The 26801-nt window shown below is 37.6% G+C and overlaps 1 protein-coding gene across 10 annotated transcripts in view; it reads left to right on the plus strand.

Annotated features, from left to right (window-relative positions):
• Window positions 1–26801, plus strand: part of PTPRM (protein tyrosine phosphatase, receptor type M) — a 459625-nt gene that overhangs the window by 121681 nt on the left and 311143 nt on the right. For all 10 annotated transcript variants that reach the window (XM_027650889.1, XM_027650890.1, XM_027650892.1 and 7 more), the window contains exon 3: window positions 18498–18763. In XM_027650889.1, coding sequence (XP_027506690.1) covers window positions 18498–18763 — 266 coding nt within the window. The remainder of the gene's footprint in view (window positions 1–18497; window positions 18764–26801) is intronic.

The following is a 26801-nucleotide window of genomic DNA, read 5'->3' on the forward strand; positions in this document are numbered from 1 at the left end:
CAAGAAATTTAATCAAGGACATAGTAATAATCACTAAAAAGTTACTATTTGTTTTAATTTCCAGAACAAAATGAACTCTGTATCTCATTTTTGTGGATGCGATGTGCCCATTTCTGTTTCAGTTCTGTATGAACTGACAGTTATTGTCCTTGTTTCATGCCTGTTTTCTCACATGGTAATGTAAAAGCTTGCAAGTACGAATAACAGGGCAGGGATTGAGAAAAGTGACATTGATCACTGATGACTATTTGTGAGAATCATTTATCATGCAAAAATGACTGCAAACAGCACATAGTATGGCCCTCATAAGCTAATTTCCCGTTAGCTGGCAGTAATAAATTTATGCTCTTATTTATCCAAGAATGTCAAGCGTTTTTTTCCAGAAATGAGTAACACCTCATACCAACCATGAAGCTGTGAGGTGTCCTGCATAATTTACAGACAATCTAATTGACCTATGCAGGTTAAGTGACTCACTTGAGATAATGAATCAGTGGCAGAGTGTGAAATAAAGATGATAAATACTTAAGCTAGTTTATGATTCCTAACAGGACGCCTGCTTTGCTTTCCACTCCAGAGTACCAATGCTGACTTAAAATCTGCAATCACCCTTATCACAAGCATTCACTGAAATATAGAAAGTCTTAACAAAAGAGGCATTGGTAAAATACCAAGTTTTTATAGTGGATATTTGCACTCAGCACTGGGTGATTACAAAGAAAAGCACTAGGAGCAGTGCAGGTATCCCCACATAATCTGACAGATGTTGCTTCAAAAGTTGCATATCTTTCTGACTGCAGTGAGCTTCAACTCACAGATGACTCGGGTGAAGCATCTCTTTACCCTAGTGCAAGGCTGGTAAAAGTCCTTATTCTTTAGGATATTTTGTTTCAGAAAGCCTGAGCTAAACCTCTTCAGCCTCTACTCAGCGACAGAATGTTGTATAAGTGCTCCAAATGTGAAATTTTCTCTCCAGATAATTTTACTTTGCAGTCATTTATAAACAGTAATATTCTGTTATTACTTGCCAACAGTACTAAATATCTTTTTTAAATTTCTAAGTGTTATCAGTGACACAGATTTGTGATGCTTTTAAAGAGCTAGAGTGTTTCTTTGGCAATTGAAATTTCTAAGTCTCCCATTACCAAGGCTTTCATTTTAGAGACCAAGTCACCATACAGGTCTAGATGGTCACTAGTCATGTTTTTCAGCATCTTTGATGATTATTTGAAGGTCTTGGGAATCCGTTCTTACCCAGGATCAATTTGACCGTTTTGAGACTAAAACTTGTAACATGTTTGGATGAAGATCTATGGAAAAACAAAGCAGAAGGATAAGGAAAAGTATATAAATACAGAGCTTTTAGTAGACTGTTCAAAATTATTTCCACTGGGTTTTTTATTAAAACACCAACTATATTTTAAAAATAGTGAGTGTTTATATTACTCTTATTATATTAGCTGAGCTTTCATGACACATCCAACCCTAAAATACTACTTATCTGTGCTACTGTGGTATCGGAGTCATTGTTAAGTAATTACAGTACTAAGTATCCATTTCTTCTTATCAGACAACTAAAAAAAAATAAAGAAGAAAGGAAGGATTGGAAAGGTCTTTCTAGGTCTTAGTAACCTAACTACTGAAGTTAGTAGTGTAAAAGGACAAACACCTAGTTTTGCTGTCCTAGCTGAGACAGATGAAAAATCATAAATATGATTTTATGCTAGAAATTTGTAAGCAAAGGTAAGCTACAGGGAAATATGAGTTTAAATCTCCCTGTGGATATAAGCTAAATATTAGAGAATTTTAGTTATTTCTGGGGATACAGTCTCTCTTGAAGTATAAATAATGCTTCTAACTATTTAAGCATGTGTTATGTTGTTATAGGGAATAAAATACTTTCTACTTTCCTCCTTATGCCTGATTAAAAAGTAATTTCCTGGTAATGATTTTCTTGGGCATTTGAGAATCTTTAAACAACATTTTTAGTAGTGTCTCAGAAAATCTTTTTCAGATTTTTTTTTTAATGGACTGAGCTAGTGTTTCACTCTTTAAAAAGAAAAGAAAAAAAGAGATCTTTTTAGCTGCTATGAAATAAAAAGAATGCTACAGAGAATAATTGAAGTGCTTGTATTTTGGCTCAGTCACTGTTTTTCCATCTGTTAGAAAATCATCTGAGATTTTAAAGGTATGAAATACTATTTTTGTTGTTTAATGCAGAATTAAAATCAGTTCATCTAAAGAATGGTTTTCACACATAGTTTAGAACACGTAATGGGTAGATAGACAACTGAGGGATGTAAGGATGTGAATACTTCCTATAGCTTTAAGACCCTCTTCGTGTGTTTAGATCACATTATGTTGCTATTCGTATAATTTTATATATTTCTGATGAAGTTCAAAGGCTTCATCTACCATGTAGCAATCTTCCTGGTACCCATGAAGTTGGGACAAGCCAGACAGTATAAATACTTATATACACAATCCAGCTACAGCTTTAGAAATTATGGTGTCCGTATCCCTCATTAACAGAAATCAAGGAATTGTGATTCAAGGAATCCTCCTTTCAAGAGGAATCTGCAAAGTTAAAAAATCATCTTCTTTAGTCTGTTAACATATTGAGTGCACTTTCAAACTGATTTAGTTGAAGAATGAAAGGGGGTTAGGCTGTTGAATATTCAGTCATAAGGAAGGTATACATGAGATGGTCAGGAGGAAGCCAAAGAGATTGATGAGGTTGACATTCTCATGGTTGACATCCTCATGAGGTTGACATCCTCATGGAGGAAAGAAGCTAAGTAGATCATGGCAGGACAAGAAACTTCAGAAAATAAAAGAAGGAATTAGACATATAAACTGTGACAGTCTTAGACTAGTTTTTGTAGGTGTGAAATAAATGCCAGTACTTGTTAATAATAACACAGGGAACCCAGCTACAATCAGAAAAAAACCAACCTGTCCTCTCAGGAATCCTAGCTTTACATAAAAATAATTTTTTTAAAAGCAACTCTTTTTTTAAAAGGAATTAGGTTTTGTAGGATTTTATTTTTTTCCTAAACCTTTGTTTCCTCGTTTGCTTTTTATTCTGAAGGATAGGATAGCAGTAGTTACAGACAACTGTTGATGAAAAGTTTACCCAAAAGGTATCAAGGCAGCAATTGTTTAATGAAGGGTAAAGACTTTTAAATAACTGAAACAAGCTATAAAGTGTAAACATTTAAGTCAGTTTTAGTGCTAATCTTGTTTTAAAATATTTGTCTGGGGGAAAAAGAGCTTTCTAGAGACAACAGAAGTTCAAGATTATTCCAGTCTACTTGCTTGAGGAGAAGTTTTCCTCCTTACTTCTGAGAAAACCAAGAGATTCATAACGTATTCTTCTCATCTGCCGAACCAGGCTGAACGTTAAATTATTTCATGTTAGCAATATTGCTAGCCCATACACGTCGAGGAAGTTCTGAATGAAGTTTTTATTTTAAAAAGGCAGTAAGAGCTTGTCTATCATTGACCCTTTTCAGTCACTACTTTTTCACTTTCCTGGTATGACCTCTCTGAATTTTATTACTGAAATACATGAAAAGGTGGCAGACTGTTACAAAAAGATGAGAGGAAGCAGTATATTTGTAAGACTGGACTGATTAATTCTCACTGACCTCTATTACAATAATGATATCAACCAATCCACCTACTGAAGTGATAATGAAGTAGAAGTAATTAGAGTTTAATAAAAAATCTCCCTTACATTATTTTTTCAGGAAATTAACTTACATTCTGTTAAAGCTTAGTGAGTCTTGCCTCCTATCTCATGAAAGGCCTTATCAAAATGATGAGCAAAGAGTAGGAATAGCCTAGATGCGTTTATCTAGTAATTGTTCATCGTATTGCAAAGTCTGTCGAGTTACAATCTGCACAAAAAATCAGGTTTGAGTGTTATGAAATGGGTGATTTCACTGCCTAACTGAGCAGTTTTTTTCTTTTAAAAATAAGTACATTTTGAATGATGAAAAAGCCCACTGTATCTCTGGAGACTTACATAAGAGAGTAAAAAGAGGATTTATTTTCAACAGACTTCTTTAGTTTAAAAAGTTAGTGCAAACTTTAAACAAAATGCAAACAGTGGTGCACAGCTTCTTGGGAATGACAGATAATTCATTCTGTGCATAAATAGCATTCAGTACATATCTGTTTGTTGTGCTCTACATAGCAACTTCTGTGTCTGAGCAGGCATTTCAGAATATTTGTTTAATATATCCTCACACTTCAAGAAATATGTTTACAAGAATTTTTATTCATATGTTTTCGGTGTGTTCTTAAATTTTTATCTCTCAACTTGTAGATCCGTAATTGTGCAACATGTGGAATAGATTGCTGATGTCTGCTAACTAAGTGTGCATTCAGTTTCCAGTAGACTGTTCTCAACTTTCTACTCGTCTTCAGCAGATGATAAGAAAGAATTGAAGAATATGAGACGTGTAATAAACAGAGAGTGAGTGAGTGAGTGAGTTGTGCTCAGTGTTCAGATTAACACAGCAGACTTAGCAAACAATCCATTTTGCCTGAGGATCTGGGCTTTTCAGAGAGTGTTTTCTAAGGTGTAGTTTTGTTTACAGTTTATTTTCTACCTTTTCTGAAGAAGGGACTTAAGACTCTTAAGGAGTGGGAAGAGTGGACTTCTATTTCAAAACAAGTCAACTTCCAAAGTAGCTTTAAATGTGTTTACGGAACCATATCTACCACTAGTTTTTTTCTTTTATTTTTCCATTCCATCTCCAGCTTGGAATCTCAGTGCTTCTGTATAGGAAGTATTGTCTAACAGACACACCAAGTACACTGAAAAATGGGGACTATATTTTTTTTAATCTTGACTAAGTACTAGAGTTGTAGGTAATGCTTGTAATAATAGCTGATTAAAAAAATACCTGGGCTAGAAGTGGAGTTTTTAGTTTTGAGTATGTTCTGCCACTAATATGATTTCCTTGGCAAATTATTTCTGGTCTGATCACAGGTAAGTCTTTAGCATTTGGTTCAATGTTTTGTTTAGTTCAAACTTCATCTCTAAAACACTTGAAAATATTCACAAAATTAAGTTATCCGGGCTTCAAAGGATCACAGCAAAAATTCCAGGAAAATGAACTATGGTTATTGCAAGCTTAGTTTTAGTAAAAAAAACCAAAATAACATCAGGTTAAATAACTGTACTAGGCAGCATAAGAAGGCAACAAGTGAGGTGAGAGAAGAGAAAATAAATGCTACAATTTCTCAAGTGAAGCCAAGTTGCTTGCCTAAAAATGAATTTATATCACTATGTTTTGCTTTTCCCTTTTTCACCAAGTTGTAGTCTTAATGAAACACATAGTATTTATTATACTCTGAAGTATAATTGAGTCTACGAGCTATTCACTATAAAATTTTCACTTTTCCTTAATATTTGAATTTAATCTGTTTCATTATGATAATGTTTTATAATAGAAGATTTTTGTCCCATAAAATGCTGTTGAGGTATAGCTTATTTGGTTATATGAAACAGGGTTTGAATGTAACAACAACAAAAGGTCTGTAGTACTTCAGCACTCCGGGCAGCTCACCCAGTTCTTTTGGGGAATACGGCCCTGTCGGGAGCCTCCTCTGTCCTCCCAACAGCCAGGCACAGCTTGGCAGGGGCAAGCACAGCAGGGTGAGGATGGAGCAGTGGCTCAAATGGCAGCCTAGGTCTCACTGGGGAGACGCCCCTGAAAGCTTTGGTGGGGAGTGACACACCTCCGTAGGGGGCACGGAGAAGCATAATGCATCATGAGGGTGCCAGGCTAAACTTATTGCAGAAAAGGGCAAGGTGATAAAAAAAAAAAAAGATGTTTCAGTTGCCTAGTTTTTGTTTGACTGATACACAGTTATGTTCAGGGGATTCTGCTACTCTCTCCAGGTTTCGGCCTAGAAGCTTTTAAAGGTAAGACAAAGTCAATGAAGAAGAAAAGTATAGAGCATCTTTCATCTTTTAGTTTGGTTTCTGTTTGATTCTGCTTTATCCTGCAGCATATTTGAAATATATGTAAATATACATTCCCCTTTCACGGCAGTGAAAACATTTATTTATCCCTCTTTCCCATTCAGAATCACTCACATGCCCAAATATTTAATTTCTGGATTAAATTCAGGGCTCAAAAAAAAAATTTCAAGAGTTTATGTCAGTGTTGTCCAAACTTTTTTGGCTTAAGCACAGATACAAAGCCTTAACTTTTCTTACAGACCACCAGCCACCCTTAACATAAGATTTATCTGAAAGCACAATACCAAATGGTACTGAATATGGTTCTTTGGGGTTCATGTTCCCTATGTAATTTGGGAATTGCGAGGCTCTTGATAAATGCCTGAATATTGTTCAAAAATAAGTAGTTTCAGGTTTAAGAGTTACTGAATTGATTAGCACTTCCTTCTCTGGGAAAGGGTTAGTTCAGATGCACTACTACTATCCATAGTACATACATCTGCCAATATAATTTTACAGCTTGCAGCTCCTAAGTAGCTGTTTTCAGCTGCTGTTCTTTGTTGACAAATTAGCTCTCATAAAATCAACTCCGGGATTTCTGTATTACTTGGTTTTTTTGTTTTTTTTTTTAAATCATGCATGTCAATACAATGTCATCACAATTAACAATTTTTAAAATAAGCTGTGAAATGTCAGGTTCCTGCAATAGCAGGATATCAGAACTCCAGAAAGCATCATGTAGAAACATTATGCATGTACCTTCTCAATTTGAAATCCTATTGAAGCCAAATTAAGTAAGTGTCTAAGTGCTTTCCTGAATGGTACTTAAGCACATCATTAAGCCCTTGTGTTAATTAGAGTCTTAAGCTTTCCTTTTTGGAAAAAAAACCTTGATCCTGTTGTTCTCTTTAATGACAATCTTAGTTCCTGGGATTGTGAGTCATGGAAACTGGAAGGCTTGTTTCAGGGATGAATCAAGTCCAAATTAATGTTTTTAGTGCCTCTCTAGCAGACTAGAACTTGAAAATAAGTACATCAAGCAGTATCCTCCATGGGACTGCACAGGAAAAATGCAATATATATTTCCATGTGGTAAATATGTTAACTTTATTATGTATACCAGTTAAATGCTTTAGGAATGTTTTCTGCTGTATTTAAGGAGGATACAACTGGAGACTAACTAGGACATTGCAACTAGCCAAAGTAATACAAGACTTAAAACCAATTCCATCTGTGGCTTGGAAAAAGTTTCTTTAAAAGAATGAAAAGCGAAATTCCCATTTTATCAGTGTACAGATGGCTTTGGGAAGTCTGCCGGTTGCCACAGTGAAGGAAATTATTGTGTGAATAAACACAGATAAATTGGCAACCTGCACAGTATTCATTCTTTGTGATGTAGTTTGTGATGTAATCCTTTTTAGATAACAGCTTTTAAAGATAGATTGTACTGTAGTGGCTAATATGTCAAAAATAAAATAACTAAGAGTAATTATTTTTTCTTCCTGCCAAAAATGCATTTTTTTGCAAAAAGAGTTTTATTTTAGAGGTGATATTTCAAATATATTGAATTAATAGTTTATTATGTTCTTTAAGGAAAGACAATCTTTGTGCCTTAAGTATTTTTTTTTTTCATTTGTCATTCTTCTCTTTGTCATTGCTAAGTGTAATAGGATCCCTAAGAGGAGAAAACCAATGTGGAATATGGCTTTATATACCAATTTGTAGAAAATCATGTCAGCTGCTTTTGTGGCAAAAGCATAAATACATTACAAAAAAAAAAAAGAGTGAAAAAGAAGTCCAGAAATGGAGGTGTAATGGGTCTCTAATTCCTGTACAAAGTCCAATTAAGGCAATATTCCAAGCTGATGAATGCACACACATGCATATATAAATCTTGGTGTAGACTAATATTAAATTCCATTTTAAACGCAGATTTTGAATTCAATTGCATATGCTATTCTATCAGTTTTAAAGCTTTCATGTTGTTATAATATAGGTTGACTAAAGTATATAACTTAGCCTGTGGAAAGCACAGTAGTTAATCCATTAAGGCTAAAACTGTTTTATACTTGCCATGGGGTGCACGTGTGCCTCTGTGCTGGTATAATGACACTTTCCTGTGGGACGTGAGCTCAGGAGTAAAGGTCCTGAGCCATCCTGTTGCTCATCAGTGAAACCCAGGCCCTGATGTGCTTAAAATTTTACTCAACAAGTCTTGTCTAAGGTCTCTGAAGTGTGTCTGTGTAAGAAAAATGCTGTGAATACTAATCTGAAGTAATTTGTAGTTTAACTAGGGAAGAAAGCCCACTGCTTGGTTTTGGAGTTTCAATGAGTGATTCAGTTTAGAAAAACAGAGCATAAAAGTATATTTTAGAGAAGCCACTGTGATTGTAATTATACTGGTGAACTTCTAATTTCTGAGCAAGATTTTTCATGTGGAAGTTGAAGAATTGAGCGATACATGGCCCATGCTAAGGGAACTTTCAGATTAATGTATTAAACAGATGAGACAAAGATGGCTGCTTCGATTCGAAAGAGTAGGTTAAACATTACATTGTCACCTATTGTAGATATGTGGAGTTGTTTTGTTTTGTTGGATAGATACTTTGATGGATAATGTAGATTTCTTATGAGTTATCTTTCTTCACACTCATGAAACCAGGAGTAGATTACTCCAGTAACAGAAAGGCCCTTGAGGCTAATATGTTTCTAAAAGTACTGATACATAAACAAGATTTTAGAAGGCTCTATATTGCCATAGGCAATATAGTAATTTTTTGTTTTATACCTTACAGGTGTGTGGAAGACTGTCAGACATTTGAGTGTAATTCAAAAGATGGATGTTATTTGCATGTGCTTTGTTACTGCAGGTACTCATCTGTGCAACACCTTAGTTGCAGTATATACACCAGATAGTATTATGATAACAATTGGCTTTTACCAGTAGTTAGGAAATTAGTAATCGGCAAGGTGGTAGAATGATTTCCAGGAAATAATATATGCAGCAAGTACAATGACAATCAGCTTTTAAAGTAAAAGTAACTTATTGCTGAGGTGTTCTAAAATTTGAAGAGTATACATAGGTATGATCGTTAGTCTAACATTAACCTAGCAACCTGAAGCTGAAAGAAAATAGAATTTCTATAAAGGTTGTAAAGCTCACTGTCTTTGGGCCTGCAGAAGCTTTTTATATTAACCTCTGTGTTTAACAGACCTTTCAGCCTGTCATTGGGAAGGGAGAAGAGCACCAGTAGCACTTAACCCTGTTCTTGGAAATGGCCCTTTTCAGATAAGGCTAACATGCAGGACCAAGCCATGTTCCCCTCCCCCCCCCTTCTTTCTTATATTTACTTCCCCAAAGCTTTTATCTGAAAGCTAACTGGTTTGCCCTAGAAGCTCCCCTGAAACCTGTTAAAGCTGATTTGTGCTTATCTCCTGAGTATTGTTTCTTAAATGCTGAATTGCGTGGTTGAATGGTTTACAAAAATAATGACTAATGTTATTGGTGGTGCAGCAAAGAGAATGTGCTTAGAACAGAAGGGGGACTTTCTGGGCGGCAGCAGTAATTGTTAGCATGTGCTGGTTAGTTTTAAAGGTACTTATCTTCATTGACAGAACAACTGTCTCATGCTTTGAATGCCAAGTTATAATAAAATGCAAGTTGATAGGGTAAGCAACTCACTGGAAAACACAGCTTGCCATTTTGTTTGCTGCTCTCACTGCATTTGCAGCTGTTAACGTGGTAACCAAAGGCAGGAGTAAAGTTGGTTTGGGAAGGGGCAAGCTTGGGAGAAATAGAGGGATAAAGGGATAAAAGAGTCTTATCACGTGTATGTGTCTGACCGCTCAGTATGCTGGTGCATACGTCAGTATGCCTGATGCTTGATCACCGCAATCTATCCTGAGTTCTTATTAAATCCTATTTCTCACCATCTTGTGCATAGATGTGCTCTGATCTTCAGTGTGTGTGTGAATGATCATAAACTTCAAACCAGGCTAACCAGGGAATAGTAGAAGGGATTTGAGTGCCAGCAGCTGGTGTGAGACCGTGGAAGTTGCGGCTTTTTGGGTTTAGGGGCCAGCTCGTGGTGGGGAGCAGGGTGTGGGTTCCTCTAGCAGGGTCAGATTCCCCTTGCCTGGAGAGGAGGTACAGGGTGGGGCTGTCCATGCTGTTTGTGTGAGTGCTCTGTGGGTTTAGACGAATGCTGATAAAGGCACTTTTTTCTGTCTATACTGGATCTGTGAGACCATCTCCCTCTCTGTCTGTCTGCTGGTGTTGGGAAGCCTCACCACTAGATGGATCTGGGGACATAGAACTGCAGCAGCCCTGTGCCCATCGGGCTGGAAGACTCATCCTGGGCTCTGAGGGTTGCCTTGATTTGGCTGCTCAGACACTTAGTGGTTTTTTTGCCAGTGTTTGTATAATTCAGTTTTTACTTAGAGAAAATTTTACATCTGTTTTTATGTCCTTGTTAAAGAAGCTAAATAGCGCCTGATTTAACAGTGATGCAAAGAATCCTACTTGTAGAGCCTCATCCCATGTTTCCTGGAATTCCTTCATTAACAGTTGTTTCAGTTACTTGGGTTTTAATATGATGTGTCCTGTTATGCTGCTCAGTTTGTTTACTGTGTTAAGCACTTCACAGAAGTCTTTTATATCTTTAGCTGCTGTCTTTTTCAGTTGTACTTGCAGTCCCCTCCAGGTGTAAACCCAAGGGTTGGTTTGGATTTTTTTTTTAGCAAGGCCCATTTGTTTGTTACAATGTTGATTGTTACTATTTCTGTTCCTATCCTTTAATCCTTTGTATACTGTATCCTGTATTTTGACTTCCCTTATTTTTGTTCAGGGTAGGTTTAGCAGATGTGCCTGGCAGACCTCTTCAATCTCACTGCAGGTATGCAGGCTAAACAATCAGCTAGTGGAACTGTGCCCTATTAGGAACAAACAAGGCAAGGAAACATCTGTAAGTGTAGCCTCAGAGCCTTTGTGCTGAACAAGTTTTATTCTGTTGGTGACGTTGGAAACTTCATCTCATTTCCTTGAAAACAGAAGGAATGCGCAAAAAATTTTTCGTACACGTACTATCATTCTGTGTGTGACAATGAGGTAATGGTTCAAGGTGTCTTTTAAAATTATTTTTTATGTATGTTATATGCTGTCATAAGTCCATGGTTGGTAACTGCATGCTTTTTGGTTAGGGGAAGTTCTCAGGAGAGAAGAGCATTCCTTCTTTGAGAGCACCTGGCCATGGGAGAAGTTTTTCCGTGGAAGAACAGGGCAGGCAGAAATATATGTGCTGACTGGAGAGCTCACACCTGGGAGGTTTTCTGAAAGTAATAGAGAAGAGACACAAAACTAGGCCAGAGATGATGAGAAGAGGGAAGATTTTTCTGTTGACCCAGAGGAGAACAAGTAGAGTTTGTTTAATCCAAAAAGGCTATTGAAGGTTGCTACTGTACAGAGCAGGTCTGGAGGAAAAGGGTCCTTATTGCAAAGATGTGGGCAGAAAAGGTGTTTGTTTTCAAATGGCTGTATTTTACCACTCTCTCTCAAAAGAATCTGCATTTTCAGACAGAAAACAGTTTGTTCTAGTTATGTTCTAATAAAACATTACTTCTTCAAAGCCCTTTTGGTATTTTTGATTCACTTTAAAGGAAAGGTGCAGACAGATCTGTCTCAAAGCTGTGGCATGTTTGAGATCCAGTCATAGCATAAAACTTAAAAAATGTTATAGCTGGGGAAATATATTAGGTCACCTTTAAAAGAAGTCCAGCTGACTGCATCATGAGGAGTCTTGAGAGATTTGAAGAAAACTTGCAACCTTCTGTGGGAAGTTCTCTGTTGTGAGTGAACTGATAAATCAGTTCACAGTTTTATCATTCTGTAGCACAGTTCTTACTGGCTGTAGAAAATAGTAGTAGAGCTGCCAGAGCATATTGGGATAGGCCAAATGTGGGATGACAGAAACTAAAGCGAAGAAGAAAGTTGTCCTGCACCAAACGTATCTCTTTGAAGCCCAGAAGGAGCAGAGTTCTTTGAAAAACTCTCCCAAGAAGGTGTACACCTTGGCTGATTATCTGCCTGTGGATTGTCTGAGTGATTAGGGCTGGTAAGGAAACCCTCCACCTGTGATGGTACTGCATCTAAGGTGGCTCTCCAGGGACGGGAGGAGTAGCACAACACTTGGAGATTTCATAGCCCACAGTGCACATGACCCGCCTTATCAGACAGAGGGAGAGTTACTTTGTAGCTGCATTAACCTTGAATTCAGGCTAGTCAGGTTTCCTGTTACCAAAAACAAAAACAAAACAAAAAAAACCCCCAAACAAAAACAAAAAAAACCCCCAAACAAACAAAAATTAAAATCTTTCCAGTTGTGTTCATGAGTGGAACTGCAGTTCAAATGTGATTCCTTTTCCCCACCCTTCAACATTAACTAATCTTTGTTCCAAATCAACACTCTAGTCTTTTCCCAGCCTAAACGATTCTATGATACTAGGACTTTGGAAGGATCCACATTGTCCTCTGATTTTAATTACTTTCAATTAATTTCAGTTGTTTCCAGTATATACCTGCTTCCTGCCGGTATATATTCTACTTGAGTAGAATACTCAACCTGAATTTGACTGTTCCAGACCTGGGGAGATACTTCTGGAAGCTTTGTGTTTAAAAGTCTCCCTGGGTCTGGGTCTGCCTGTTCTGAAGTATTTTCTCACTCTGATTTCTGTTTTTCCTAAAGTGCAATGATTGCAACAGAATTTGAATGTGAAACCTGAGACAAATCTCTCAGAATTTATGCACATGCAGTTGTTTTCTCTAAGAGCTTGTGAACTTGTGTCTGTGTGGACCTACTATACATTGCTTGCTTTTGCAAAGAGGTAATATTAGTTATATAAGAAGTAGCCTTCAAAATGTCAGTACAGTGTTTGTAAACGTAATAGTCATGATGAAAACACTAAAAAGATTATAGGGTGAGTAGTCAAAATCGTTAAATATTGAAAAGGCTTGAAAAAAACAAGCAGTATTCATCAGAAAGCAGTGTTTTTATTACTGGCTATTACTGGAAAATATGTGATTTCATGTTTGAGCTTGATCAAAGCAATATCTAACAAAAAATAGGAGATGTATCTATACATATGAGGAAAAATTTTAAGAATTGAATTTGGTAAAAAAATTATTAGGCTTATTAGTCTTATTAGTTCTGGTAAAACAATGATGGCATTATGAGTAGAAGTGAATTAATCTTTTCAAATGATATGCTGGACTTATGACGGAATAGTTTAATGGGGTTTTTTTCAAGAGTTTGAATAGTTGCAAATTTGGAAGATAAACAACTTGAAAGTTGAGATTAATGATGTTTTTAGGATGGGTAATAAATAATGATTCAATTTATCACATTAAATTTAATATAAGTAAATATTGCTCAAAAGAAGACTAAAAATTCACCTGAGACAATACTGCTTTGTAAGTTAATGAGCAGAACTGATGGATGTTAGCTGAGGCACTGAAGGGAAGACTCACAACTGGCACATCTCATTATGCCAATTCAGGGGTGTAAGCCACACTGATGTTTCTGTGCACATACCTGTTGGGTGATGTCATTTGAATGAAAGCTCCAGCTTCTTTAGGTAGTGGTAGTCATGCTTTGAGAGCTTTCTCAAATTACAGCAACCCCATAATTTGCAAATTTTACCTGAAAATATATTTTCTTTTATCTATAAAATCAGTAAATAGTATGAAAAAATACTGCAGACAAAAATTCTTCTGTTCCAAGCTTTGGGAGTTGAAGTACAAGGTGGGCTGATATTGAATTCAGGTCTTCTGCTTTCTGCAATGTTTGCAAAGTGGTCTGTACACATGTTTATGAAATACAATAAATAAAAGAACATACATATTGACTTTTCCTTGTCTGAAAGTGGCGACCATTACATTTGAACCTGACAATTCAGCTGCTTATGCACAGCAGTTCCGGGGTCTTAAACAGTCCCATGCTTAGTCTTGGACACTCACAGTAGTCACAATCCCTTGTGAGTGATGGCAGTAGTATTGGCTGGCATTTAGGGAATGAGGTTTTGTTAATAAAAGGTAACTCTCTGTACGTACCTTCCAACTCAGACCTTTCTATGATTCTATGAACTGTCCAGTCACAGCATTTTTGATACCTTTCTGCACCCTAAGGGTGCTCTGTCAGTAAAGTAATACATGGAATATCTGTTCTTAAAATCAGACTTTTTACATTCCATCATTTAGCACATTTTTCAAATATTGAGAGTCAAAAGCAACCAGTCCTGATGCCTAAATAAGTTAAAATCAGTAATTTTTTACTTATATTTATTAGTAAAACTAATCATTTGTCCTCAACCATGTATAAGAGTAGTGAAAAATCAACAAAGTAGCTCTCTTTGCTCATTAGTGACATTTTCTTCATGCATGAAAAATGATACTGCATTCAATTTCATTGCATTTGACACTCCCAATATAAAAAGTGTATCTTAGCAAGGTGAAAACTTGCAGAAGTGACTGGAAAAATCTCTCTTGTGCCATTCCCATCATTTTTTGTAGGCCAGTACATTGCTTTTCCACTTCTCAGATTTTCTTTTTCAAACAATTCTTTTTTTCCGTTCTTTTGTCATGCTTGTGTCTTTGGGGCATCTGTTTGTGTCTACTATTTCATTTTCCCTTATGCTTACTTCACAGAAAATTTCCATTTATGCTGATGAGAATAACCAGGATATTCTATTGCCCATTTACTCTGGTGTAACTCTATATTTTAATTTTTCAAGTATTGCATGTTCTTAAAATTAATATTTTAATGAACCAAATATTTGCTGAATTAGTGCTGAAACATTTCGCAATAAGGAGTTGTAGAAAACAACAGCAACTTTAGGAAATTCATTGCTTTCTTGATTTAAACCCCCTGGCAAAAATTATGAAATATGGGTGATTCAGCAAGTTTGTGGACTAAAGAAGCCTAAATTTAATGGATGTTGAGCACCATCAGCTACCTTAGGTGTTATCCTCGGTTAGATTTCAGTGTTAATTTCAAACTATCAAGATGCATGTAATGCCTAAACATAGACCTAAGCACTGAACCAAAATAAAACCCATTTAAACATTTTGACTGAAGAAATTATCATAATCCCTGTGTTTAAACATGAAAGTACATCTAAGGAAACTAGTAATTTTAAAAAGGAAGATGTTTATAGTAGTATGTGCACTTGTTCTCCTTATGAATGACTATAATTTTATGTGTGTTCTTGTTGAATCCTTGTTTCCTGGTTGGTAACTGTTTCCTAGTAGATATATTACTGAAGAGTTGCAGTTATTTTTTTGTGTGTATTTGTTATGTCCCCAAATATGTGATATGCAGTTCTGGAGAACTGATCCACTGTGAGAAAGTATACCATGGATTTTTTTGTTGGTTTTTGGTCTGTTTGGTTTTTGTGGTTTTTTTTCATGGCCAAGAACTGTCCCCTCCCCCCCTTTTTTTTTGTGTCAAAATTTAGTGTTTATTTGTGTACTGAGTTTATCCATATGGTTTGATGTATATAATCCTCTGGCATAGCAGTATTCAGTAATCTAACAGAGGACAGTAGTGAAGTTGAAAATTTCAAGATTTTACTGCATTCAATTCACTTTTTGTGACTCACACTGTATAGCTTTAAGTAATATATATGTATATATAATGGTTAGAACTAGATGATCTTTAAGGTGCCTTCTAACCCAAACCATTCTATGATTATATGATGGTGATTATGGCATTTCATTTTAATACACATTAGTTTTTGGTTTTTTTTTTTCTTGTGGGAAGATCCATAGTTAAAGCTAGGTGTAGAAGCTAAGTTGATCTTTATCAGAATTCACATACCTGGAAAAACTGGTACTGTCAAATCAAATACTGAATTATGTCATGTGGCAACCTTTCAAAGACAAGAGTTAAGGCATCAGGTGGGGACTTCCATGAAATTTATTATCTGTGTTCTCTTTTTACTTGACCTCAGTGAAACCCACACAGTGTTGATGGTTTACACTTGAAATTAGATTTGCCCATATGCTGATCGTGGTGTGTACCTGGGACTTCTTGTGTGCATGTTTCGTGTTCATCTGGCCCACTGGAAGAAGACACCTAAGCATGTATATGCAAAAAAGCACTGCTAGCCATTCTAGGTAGACAGAGCACATTCTTGTACCTGCAGCAAAGGATGCAATTTAAAAAATGAGTAATGTTGCAGATGTATCTATAATCAGTTTTTGGTTATTGGTTAGCTTGAAATGTCTCTGCATTAACCAGACTGATTTTACATAGCTTAATCTACAGACACTTCAGGATTTCATTGTCATGCACACAAAGTGTGACCCTTGCTTGGTGCAAGAAGTCTGCTCTCTTATGAAGCCAGAAGCAGGCTCTTACAGTACAATGTTCCTGGATCCATCATCTAGATTCCTACTTGCTCCAGGAAAGTTTTCCTTAAATTTTGTCTGGAAGATATGTTTAGGCCACAGTAGAAGTTACTATGTTTGATACAGCAAGATATTACAAGTTATTTAATCAACTCTAGGTTTAGAAGGCCACACTAGATGACTGAATGTCCTTTGGTTTTCAGCTTTAAAAGTTCTACAGGTGAAGCTGCTGCTCCAGTTGCACTAGAACAGAGGAGACTTCAGCTTCTGAAAGCATTAGTTGGTGAGACTTGCACAAGTAGGAAATCAAATTGCCCCAAAAAACCTCAGTGATGTGATTTACCTGTCATGACACTGCCAAGTGTCTTATTTCCTGAGATTCAGATGATAGTTCAGTCAAACAATTAAGAGGATCTATTTACATCCTACTCCTCTGATGAACTAGGAAAAGCTCACCAGATACATTTTAGCAGAAACACTAAAACAGCACATCTCAGTGACACATTGAAAATCATGTTATATTTTTCTAATGTCTGTATAGCCATTCAAATTCTTTAGTTTCACATCTGTTCTGTAACATGATTATTTTGAAGGTACACTTCAACGAAACGCATTAATAGGCATTGAAAAACAGAGCATAAATTGACTAGCTGCTCATGTGAGGGTTACTTGAATGTAATTTTATGTGAATACTTTTACATTTCTTGTTGTTTGTTGTTTTAAGCTGTGACGATAATATAAAATTCACACCAACATACCTTTTTTTAACCTGTAAAGCTTGCTGGTTTGCTTGTATTTTAATTTGTTCATTCTGTTGTCAGCTTTTGAGTATGGGAGACAATTGTCACGCTTAGTCAGGTAGCTAGAATAAGCTGTGATTAGCTAGAGTAAGGCTAAGAAATTGAGAACATTTTGGATAGATTCTGTCAGTGTCATATACTGCATCCCACCATCTGAACACATATCATTCTCTTAAATTTCATTGCATCTCTTGTGGTGGATTGACCCTGGTTGGATGCCAAGTGCCCTCCCCTTCGTCCTGGTCTCAACTTCATTCCTGATTTTCTCTCTCTCCTCCCTCCCAGCAGTGCAGGGGGACAGGAAATGGAGTCTGTGATAAGTTCATCACACATTCTCACTGCCACTCCTTCCTCCTCAGAAGGAGGACTCCTCACAATCTACTCCTGCTCCGGAGTGGGGTCCCTCCCACAGGGTGCAGTCCTACAGGCACAGACAGCTCCAGCGTGGGTCCCCCACTGGTTCCAAGTCCTGCTAGTAAACCTGCTCCAGTGTGGACTTCCCATGAATTCACAGCCTCCTTCAGGCATCCAGCTGCTCTGGTGTGGGATCCTCCATGGGCTGCAGGTGGATATCTACTCCATCCATAGACTCCTTAGGCTGCCTCACCATGGTCTGCACCGTGGGCTGCTGAGGGATTTCTGCTCTGGGCCTGGAGCACCAGCTCCCTCCCTCTCCTTCTTCACTGACCTTGGTGTCTGCAGGGTTGTTTCTCTTACATATTCTCACTGCTTTCTTTAGCTGCAATTCTGCAGTTTTCTTTTTTTCCCACCTGATTATGTTATTGCAGAGGCACTACTGCCATCACTGGTTGGCTCACCCTTAGCCAGCGGTGATCCATCTTGGAGCCAACTGGCATTGGCTTTGCCGGACATGGAGGGCTTCTCACAGCTTCTCAGAGAAGCCACCTCTCTGTAGTTCCCCCTCACCAAAACCTTACCAGGCAAACCCAATAAAGACTTGCATATAGAAACACTCAGGTAGTTAAGACCTACAGTTGATTCTGTACTAACATCTCTAGATTTAGCACAGTGTAGATCACTTCAGTGTTTGGGTTTTTCTGTCTCTTTCTTTCTATAACTGTAGGATAAGGATTGCAATATCTACTAGCTTTGCAAAAGAATCTTGAGATGCTCCAAAAGTAATTTGAGATTAAATACCTACAGAATACAAATTACTGTTATGTTAATAGAAGCAAAGCAAAATAGATGAATTATTATTATTATTTAACTAATGGTGCTTTAGTTAGGGATCACCATATTAGGAAGAGAAAAATAAAATAAAGAAAAAATTGAACCAGTGACTTTGTTTTTGCAGGTTCTTTCATGTTGGTTAATACATCTGGGAGATTTGCGGGACAGAAAGCTCAGCTCCTGATGCCCCATCTGAAAGAAAATGATACACATTGTATTGATTTCCACTATTATGTTTCAAGCAAGAGTGGATCTAGCCCTGGCACTTTGAATATATATGTGAAAGTTAATGATGGTCCTATTGGTAACCCGGTCTGGAACACATCCATCACTGGTGCTTGGAACAGAACAGAACTGGCAATTAGCACTTTCTGGCCCAATTATTATCAGGTATGTTTTACTGTTTATGAAATTTTGTTTCTCATAATAGTCACCTGGTTCTTAATCATAATTTTGACTTTAAATCAAAATACCTTTCAGTATGTCTAGTTGATATTTATCTTAATTACTTTTTTGTACATGATGCTAAATGTTTGTTTTTACATACATATGGCTGTGTTTATATGTTTATATATATATTTATAGATGTGTATGAAATGCATGCACACTCATGTGCTTTAAATGTGGATGAACTAATTATGTTGAAACAATTTAGAAATTTTGCCATTGATTTCAGTCAATTACCTCTGTTTCTCTGTAATAAGTTCACTCATTCTTTCAGTTCATTAGGGATGCTGGAATTGAATACCAATAATTTTATTGCAGTAGAATCTTCAAGTTTGATTTAGATCAGCAATACTTGTTTCTTTAAAACCAGTGGAATCCTTTGAATTTTCAGTTTAAGCCTTTGCTCTGCATGTAATATCCATTTGTTCTGTCCAGTAGTAAATGTAAATATAATAGTAGCTGTCATAGGAATGGAGTTCTGATTGCATCCTAGAGATTTAGGGAGAATTTCACTTGACAGTTCCTTAGGGTGCTGCTTTTCTGTAGGAAGGTTTACAGATTGAACTGATATTTACTGTTGTGTAGAAGTTCAACAGTTTTTATCCTTCTTCCCATGAAAGTATAGTCTGTATCTGCACAAACAAGTACTGTGATGTAGTAAGAGCAGACCAGTAAAACACAGATGTTATGGAGGTTCCTCCATCTTCATTTGCAGTTTGGAAAGTTTTGTTTGGTCCCTTATACTGAACATTGTCACCATACTTATGGCATGAAGATTTCTGAAGAAAAGCTGTCCCAAAGATATGGGTTCTTTGACTGTAGACCTCCCTAGGAAGTACAATATTGCTCTTCCACCGTGTTTTTCCAGGGAGGGACATCTTAATTCCTACATCAGTGCCCTGATTATCAGTGTCATGTGTGGCAGAGTCTTGCTTCTGTTCCTGCACATGCGGTTCCAGGTGACTAGGTTTCTCACGATGAGTCTGTCAGTGTCCACTCTGAGGTGCTCTAGGAGGTTATAGTGGACTTCTTTCTGTAGCTGCAGCAACTGATATATGAGGATGTGTCTCAAGTGAACTGAGCTAATTTCTTTTGAACCCTTTTTCTTCTAAGGAAAAAAAAGAAACTGAAGGACTTCCCAGGGTTTTTAGCACTGTGATTGTTTCACCCACAATGAAACAGAAAGTTCTGGTCCAAAAGATGAGTTTGGAGTGGCAGGATCATATTACTCTTGGAACTTGGGATACCTGTCAGTGGATGCAATACTTGAAGACCCAGAAGAACACACTCATTAATTTTCCCTTGCCTCCTGTCGTGTGTGCCTAGATTGTAGAGGGGTTATTCACAGGGTCCACATTTGTATCCAGTGTTCTGCCCAAGATTGCTAGGAATTGCTACAGCTGCATTGTTGGGACTTTCTGGAGAGGGTTCAGGGTAAGCTTATGAACATCTCAGCAAACTTCATGATATTGATCTCCTATACTTGGCTACAGGCTCGACAAGATAATACTAGTGCCTTTTCCAGGAGGGCAGGCATATTAGCAGAGCTGAGGTCCACTTCAGCCATGTGGGAGAAGCTGTGTCGTACCTGACTCTGGAGCATGAGGCTATATCCTGATGACAGAGTCCAAGTGTGGTTTAGCCATACCTTTACATCTCTCAGGCTGAAAGGTTTTGTTGCCTGAGTTTAAGGAGTGTTTAGATGATGCTCTTAGTCATATGGTTTGGTTTTAGATAGTATTGTGAGGAGCAGGGAGATGGAATTGATCTTTAAGTATCTTTCCAACTCGAGATACTCCATGATTCTCTGGCCTTACAGCAAGACCTCACATCACTAATTTGATGCCAGTGTTGAGAACACCCTCCAGTGATGCTAAAAAGCCTTTCTATGTTGCCTGAAGTAGTGAGGACTAGCCTGTGTGGTTAGCCTGAGTGGATGGTGGGAGAAGAGTATAGAGCATCCCACAGACAATTTCGTGGCAGACATTAGATATAACTTTGAGCTATTTGTAACATGGAATCTACTGGAGGGTTTTATGAATATACTGGGTCATTCAGGAGCACTGAATACTGGGCAAATGTGTGAATGTGTCACTTATGCCCAAGTCTGGACTGTAATGTCCCCATCTGTGGAGTGAATTAGTGGAGGAGCTTCCAGTTTCCTTCTTCTGAAAAGAGTCTGGTTTTTATGCAACAGAATTGCTCTGCAAATCATCAGTCAGTAAAGAGGAGGGTTGTGCTGCAAAGCCTCACTGTAGCTCTGAACCAAAAGGCTATGTGGACAGGGGAATTTTAATAGAAGCAGCGTTGACTCTGACTATTAATTTTAAGGAAAATTAACATATTCATAAAAATACATGCAAGCTCTGACAGTTTCAAATGTTATTACTAATGTTATTAGTAATAATCTATATCAGATTTCTAACAGTGTGATACATCTAACTGATGTCTGAGTAATATGGGCACTTGGCCACAGAAATAGAAAGATAACCTTTGTCGTCCTCTTCCTCCTTGAAACCTGCCATCTGGACTGTTTGCCCTTATTCGTAGGTGAACCCTTATATGCTTGGATGGGGTACTGCAGTTTGGCAAATTACCATGCATTATCTGATATGTAATAGGTACCTGAGCCTGTCTGTTGTCGGTTCCATGTGCTCTCTTTACCTCTGGAAATGTAGAAATTCTTGCATAGTCTTTCTTTCACTGATGAGTACAGTAAGTTGTTTTCTTTGTATTTGCTGCATCTAATCTGAAATAATACCTGGTTAGGTACTGCAATTTAGCTGATGTGCCAAAACATCTTATGCTCTGTTAATATCCATGCTGGTGCAAGGAATCACTGTTAAATACTGTTTAACTTCACTGGTTTTATTGTAGATAAGCTAATTTACTCTTGAGGAAGTGCTGTCACCATTTTGACAGCTTATGGTCAATTGTCTCCATTTTGATTGCCTGCATCCTTTCAGAAATCTGTGATGCAATTTCCTCACTCACCTGCTGACACTTAAGATTTTTCATTGCTTCTGAACTCTTCCTCCACGTTCACAGAGTCAGTTGTGGGGGGAGGCAGCTGTGCAAGCAGCTGAGAGAAGGGCAGGAAGAGGAGAGTATATGTGCGGCTTGTGAGAGTGTGCCTCCAAGTTAGGTGACAGCTCAGATGACTGCATGAATGGTGGGAGAAGGCAGAGGGCCCGTCTGACAGGTGTACAGTACCCAGTCTGTTTCCTAAGCTGCTGTTCATTTGATTCCTAAACTCCAACCTCTTTTGGCAAAAATCCATGTATTCCTCACAAAACCTCCAAAATGTACAAGGCTTCCTCCCAGTGATTTTCGAAGGTGGTCTGGCCTTATTGAAAAAAATTAAGAGAAGACCACTAAGAAAATTTTTAGGGGCCTTTTAGCTTCTTTTATATGAAGGATGATGAGTTCGTGATGAGTAATCTTCAGGAGAAGATGTGGCATTAGTAGATGAAGGAACAAAGCAATGTAATCATTCTTTGTTGTGTTTTAAATCTCATAATCCATGTATCCATCTGCATGTCTGTGAATGCCTTATAATTCCATTCCATTAATGGAACACATACAAGATGTCTAGCTGCAAATGAAACCAAAATGTACTACAGAACTCTGAGGACTAATTATATATGATAACATTTCAGAGTTATTTATACAGTTGAGAATTTTTAAAAACACAGTGTGATGTGTCTGGTTTGCTGTTTTATGAAAAACATAGGCAAAATAACTCCCACTAATGGTAGCTGACTACAAATCAGATTAGGTACTATGGAGTGAGTTTTAATCCAACTTCTAAAGATTTATTTGTTTAAACCATGTATTATGAATGCATACATGCAAAACATTCAAAAGATTTAATAATTAACAGTACTTTATTATTGTATCTTCAGTTGTCCAAGCTTTTTAATACCTTTCAGATTGGGTTTACATTTAGAATTGACTTTGTAGAATTAAAGTCTCTGAAAAAAGTAATTAATTTCTTTTAGTGTACCCTTTTCTTTTTACTAGGTAGTTATTTGTGTATGTTTCACCCCATGTGAAAGATGTATTACATATATAAATCACAATTATAACCTGCAGGTAAGAACATTAATTGTTGTTTTCTTACTGATTATTTAAACTTAAATTGTCAAGTATTCTGATGATTAAGGATATATTTAATTCCATAATTAATGGTCTTCTAAGTACCACTGCTTAACATCTGCCATTGATATGTCTGTGTTGCAGTCCAGTTAGTGATTACAATATAGTTACAGTAACATGGATTCAAGCTTCCAAACACCTTCTGAGGGTCAAAGATAATCAGCACAGCTTGTTCTTTTCTACTGTGTCTCCTGGTCTCTGAGCTATTTGTTTCAAAGCAGCTATATTTCTACAGGAACTAGTCTTACTTTTGTATTATAAAATCACTTTAGGAGTGCTCCCCTGAGGGAGCATTGCCTTCCCCTTTTTATCATTGGTCATGGGAGAAATTGTTTGCTTTACTGAGCTATTGTCTGCTTGGTGCATCTTAAGCAAGAGCATCATGGAGTATATCATGCCTTTAGAGACAGCCTGCAAACAAAACAAGGTTTCACATAATTGCTAAGACCTTCACCCTCCTCCTTACTTGAATAGAATTAGAATGTATACAGAAAAAGAGGACTAAACGTGATGTAGATTTCTATGGTTAGTGGTGAGATTGCTTTTAGATTTTTGGGGAGCAATCTTAGCAGGCTGAGAGGCTCTAAAATTATGCTTTGACAAATAAATCCTGAAAAGGCAGCTGCTCTAGTCAGGAGAGGGTGGGAGGATTTGAGGCTTTTTTGGTGTATGTTTTTATTTTCTTCTAGGTTTTGATTTCTTTTTCTCATTTGGATTTCTTAGCAGGAATCTGTTGATTAGCAAATCTGTTCATTTCAGGGTTATTTTCTTGTTTTGTGTGTTTGGGGTGAAGGAGTAATTAATTTTTTTATTTTTCCCTACATTAGTTAACGATTCTCAGACCAATTAGTAGTATTTAAAATACATTTTATGTTTTCGAAGTATTGCCATTTTGGAACATTACAATATGCAAAATGCGACTACTGGGTTGAGTTTGGTGAGTGGCTTTGTGTTCCCTGCTTCTAACCCTGCAAGCAAGCAATTTAGCACAGCACCGTTAGAAGCTACACACCATCCTCCTATCAGTTTTTTGTATTTTGAATTATTTGCTTTGTACTTTGCTGGGAATCAGTCATCACAGCAGTGAACTGAAACAAATCTTGATTAAATAAAACAACAAACTCTGCAGACTTAAAATCCAGAGATGGCATTGAAAAGATTAAAAATAACTTCCAGTGGAGTAACGCAACTGTCGATGCCACTGCACCATCTTGAGACATAAATTCCTATGAAGCTAGAATGAAAAAATGGGATAAGAGCATGGCAGTAATTCCTCATCTTTTTTAGTAAGGACACAAAGGAGTTACATGGTTTCACTTCACACAGAGATGAGATTTACCCTTTACCATTCTGACACTTTACACTGTAAATTAGGAGTTCAGGGAATAAGAAGCAGTAGATCCAACCTGCCTTTTCAAATCTGGGTTTAAACTTTCGTTTGTTTCATAACCTGCTTTGTACATGCTTTGCTTGGAGTTTCGCTCATGCAATGTACTGAAGTCATCAGCCAGGACAGAGAATTAAGCTTCTTGTGCAGTAAAGGTCAGGCTTACATTCTCATATGTTTTGTATGTTGCATTCAACTGCACACGTACAGTTCCTGAACTGCGCTTGGAACTCCAGAGAAACTTTGAAATGCATATTGCATTTGGAATCAAAAACCTGTGTTAGGCGTCTTAAATAGCTCTTCTTCATTGACTTGGGTGCTTTGGGAATAGTTATTTTGAGAAAGATGCACCAGGGCAGACCACGTATCTAAATTTAAAAACCCCAGCAGTCTAAAAATGGCCAAGAATCAGTAGGCATGTGCTTTCTGTCGTATACACAAGGCTCTGTTATTTTCTCCTGTCCCTTATTCCTAAACCAGGAAAACTTCTTGGCCTTCAAGAGAAATATTAAGACAACAACTGGTTTAAAAACAAAAAAAGAAGAATAAGATTTAGTAAGCCTTAATGTCAGGAGCTCAATTTTCAGTCCTTCTTGCTTATAAGAGATTGCTTTGTAGTCTCAGATTGGCAGCAGCCACTAAAATTTTGTTTGGTGTGCTTGAGTGCACATGTGAATGCCAAGTGCCAGTTGTGTAGGAGTGAGAGGTGGGGAGGGAAACGGCACAAAGTGAATTCCCGGCCAGGGAGGCCTGAACACATTTTAGGCAGCCCAAGTCAGTAAGTTGTGATGGGCTTTTGTGGGGCCTGGGAAGGACCAGGTCAGGAGTCTCCTTTCACATGGCTTCGATGAGGAAAGAGCTGCTGTGATTGTGGCCTGGTGATAAAGCATGTATGAGTCAGAAGGGGAAGAAGAACTCAACCCACAGGGTGCAAGTCAATGCCAATTTTCTGGAGAGGAACTGTTCCCAACACCTTGTAAAATACAGTTGAAGAAAGCAGAGCAGGCAAAGAGGAAGCGTGGTGATGCGGGCAGTGTGTGATACAGCACTGCCTGCTTGCTGGGGATGCAGCGGGGTGGGATTGCAGCCTGATGTTAAGCAGCTTTCTTAATACTCCTTTCTCTTTCTTGTTTTTGCAAAGTGCTATTTTTAAGTCGTGTGAAGTAGAGAGTGTTTATATTAGGTACAATCCACCTTTTGACTAAAAGCGTTGTAATTTTGCAACAACAAAGGCAGGAATTTACTGAGTGAGGTTGTATGGCAACAAAACCTGTTTATTTCTATTGTTCTTAGGAGCAGACGGGTTATCTTGAGTCGCACATTTTCAGCAGTAAGCATTTATGTTGGTGAGCAGACCTCCTTTCTTTGTTCGTATGTAGCAAGGGGAAATGGCAGGAATGAAAAGCTAATTTTGCTCTTCACTGAAGCAGGGAGGATCAGGGACAGTGCAGTGCTAAGCTGCTTCCCTGGTTCCTGTTTGGCAGGCCTGCAACAGGGAGAACGGTGTTATACAGCTTTGAGGGCAGTGTTCAGCAGAGTTTTTCCTGAGCAAATGAATTCAGTGTTTTAACCAGTTGTTTCCGGACTGATAAGGTGGTGGAATAATAGGCAAAAAATCCAAGGACCGCCCAGTCTGACGTTGCTGGAGTGTTGTCTCTATTTTGGCTGGAGCCTTTTACATTGCCTGCGGGAGTTGTGTCAGCCATGAGAAAAGGCAAAGTTTGGAGGGACAAGTAAAAATGTTAACATTTACCAGGCAAACTACTTTCAAATGTGAAATGATGGAGAGAACTGGATGTGAAATAAGTTTCTATGTTTCATTTCTGGTGGAGTTACTAGCAAAACTGATCCAAATTTGTGAAGAGTCTTGATATCCCTAATATAAGGTTTTCCGTGAATTAATGAGCTGTTGGAAGTGTTTCTAGGTCCCTTCCTGAGCACACTCTCACAGTGTGCAGCCCACTTGCTAGGACTTTCAGAAACATGTCATGCATATGATCAAATTCTTTTTTTAGTGTAAAAAAAGAAAATGCTTAGATAAGGAGATATTTGAGTCCATAATCTTCATTTATCAATTTAAATAAAACAAAATACCAGATTTGTATACAGCAGCTGATAGTATTTCACAGCCTGTGAACAGAAGAGGGATTATATTACTATACTTAGAATAGCTGGCATGTTCACAAAATCACAGAACGGTTTAAGATAGAAGGGACCTTAAAGATCATCTCATTCCAACCCCCCTGCCATGGGCATGGGCACCTTTCAGTAAACCAGGTTGTTTGAAGCCCTATTCAACCTGACCTTGAACATTTCCAGGGATGGGGCACAACTTTGTGCCTCACCACCCTTACAGTAAAGAGTTTCTTCCTTACATCTAATCTAAATATCCTCTTTCAGTTTAAAGCCAGCACACTTTGTCCTATCACTCCATGC

This window comes from Corapipo altera, unplaced genomic scaffold (assembly GCF_003945725.1).
Source record: "Corapipo altera isolate COAL_440 unplaced genomic scaffold, ASM394572v1 24, whole genome shotgun sequence".
NCBI classification, from domain to species: Eukaryota; Metazoa; Chordata; class Aves; order Passeriformes; family Pipridae; genus Corapipo; species Corapipo altera.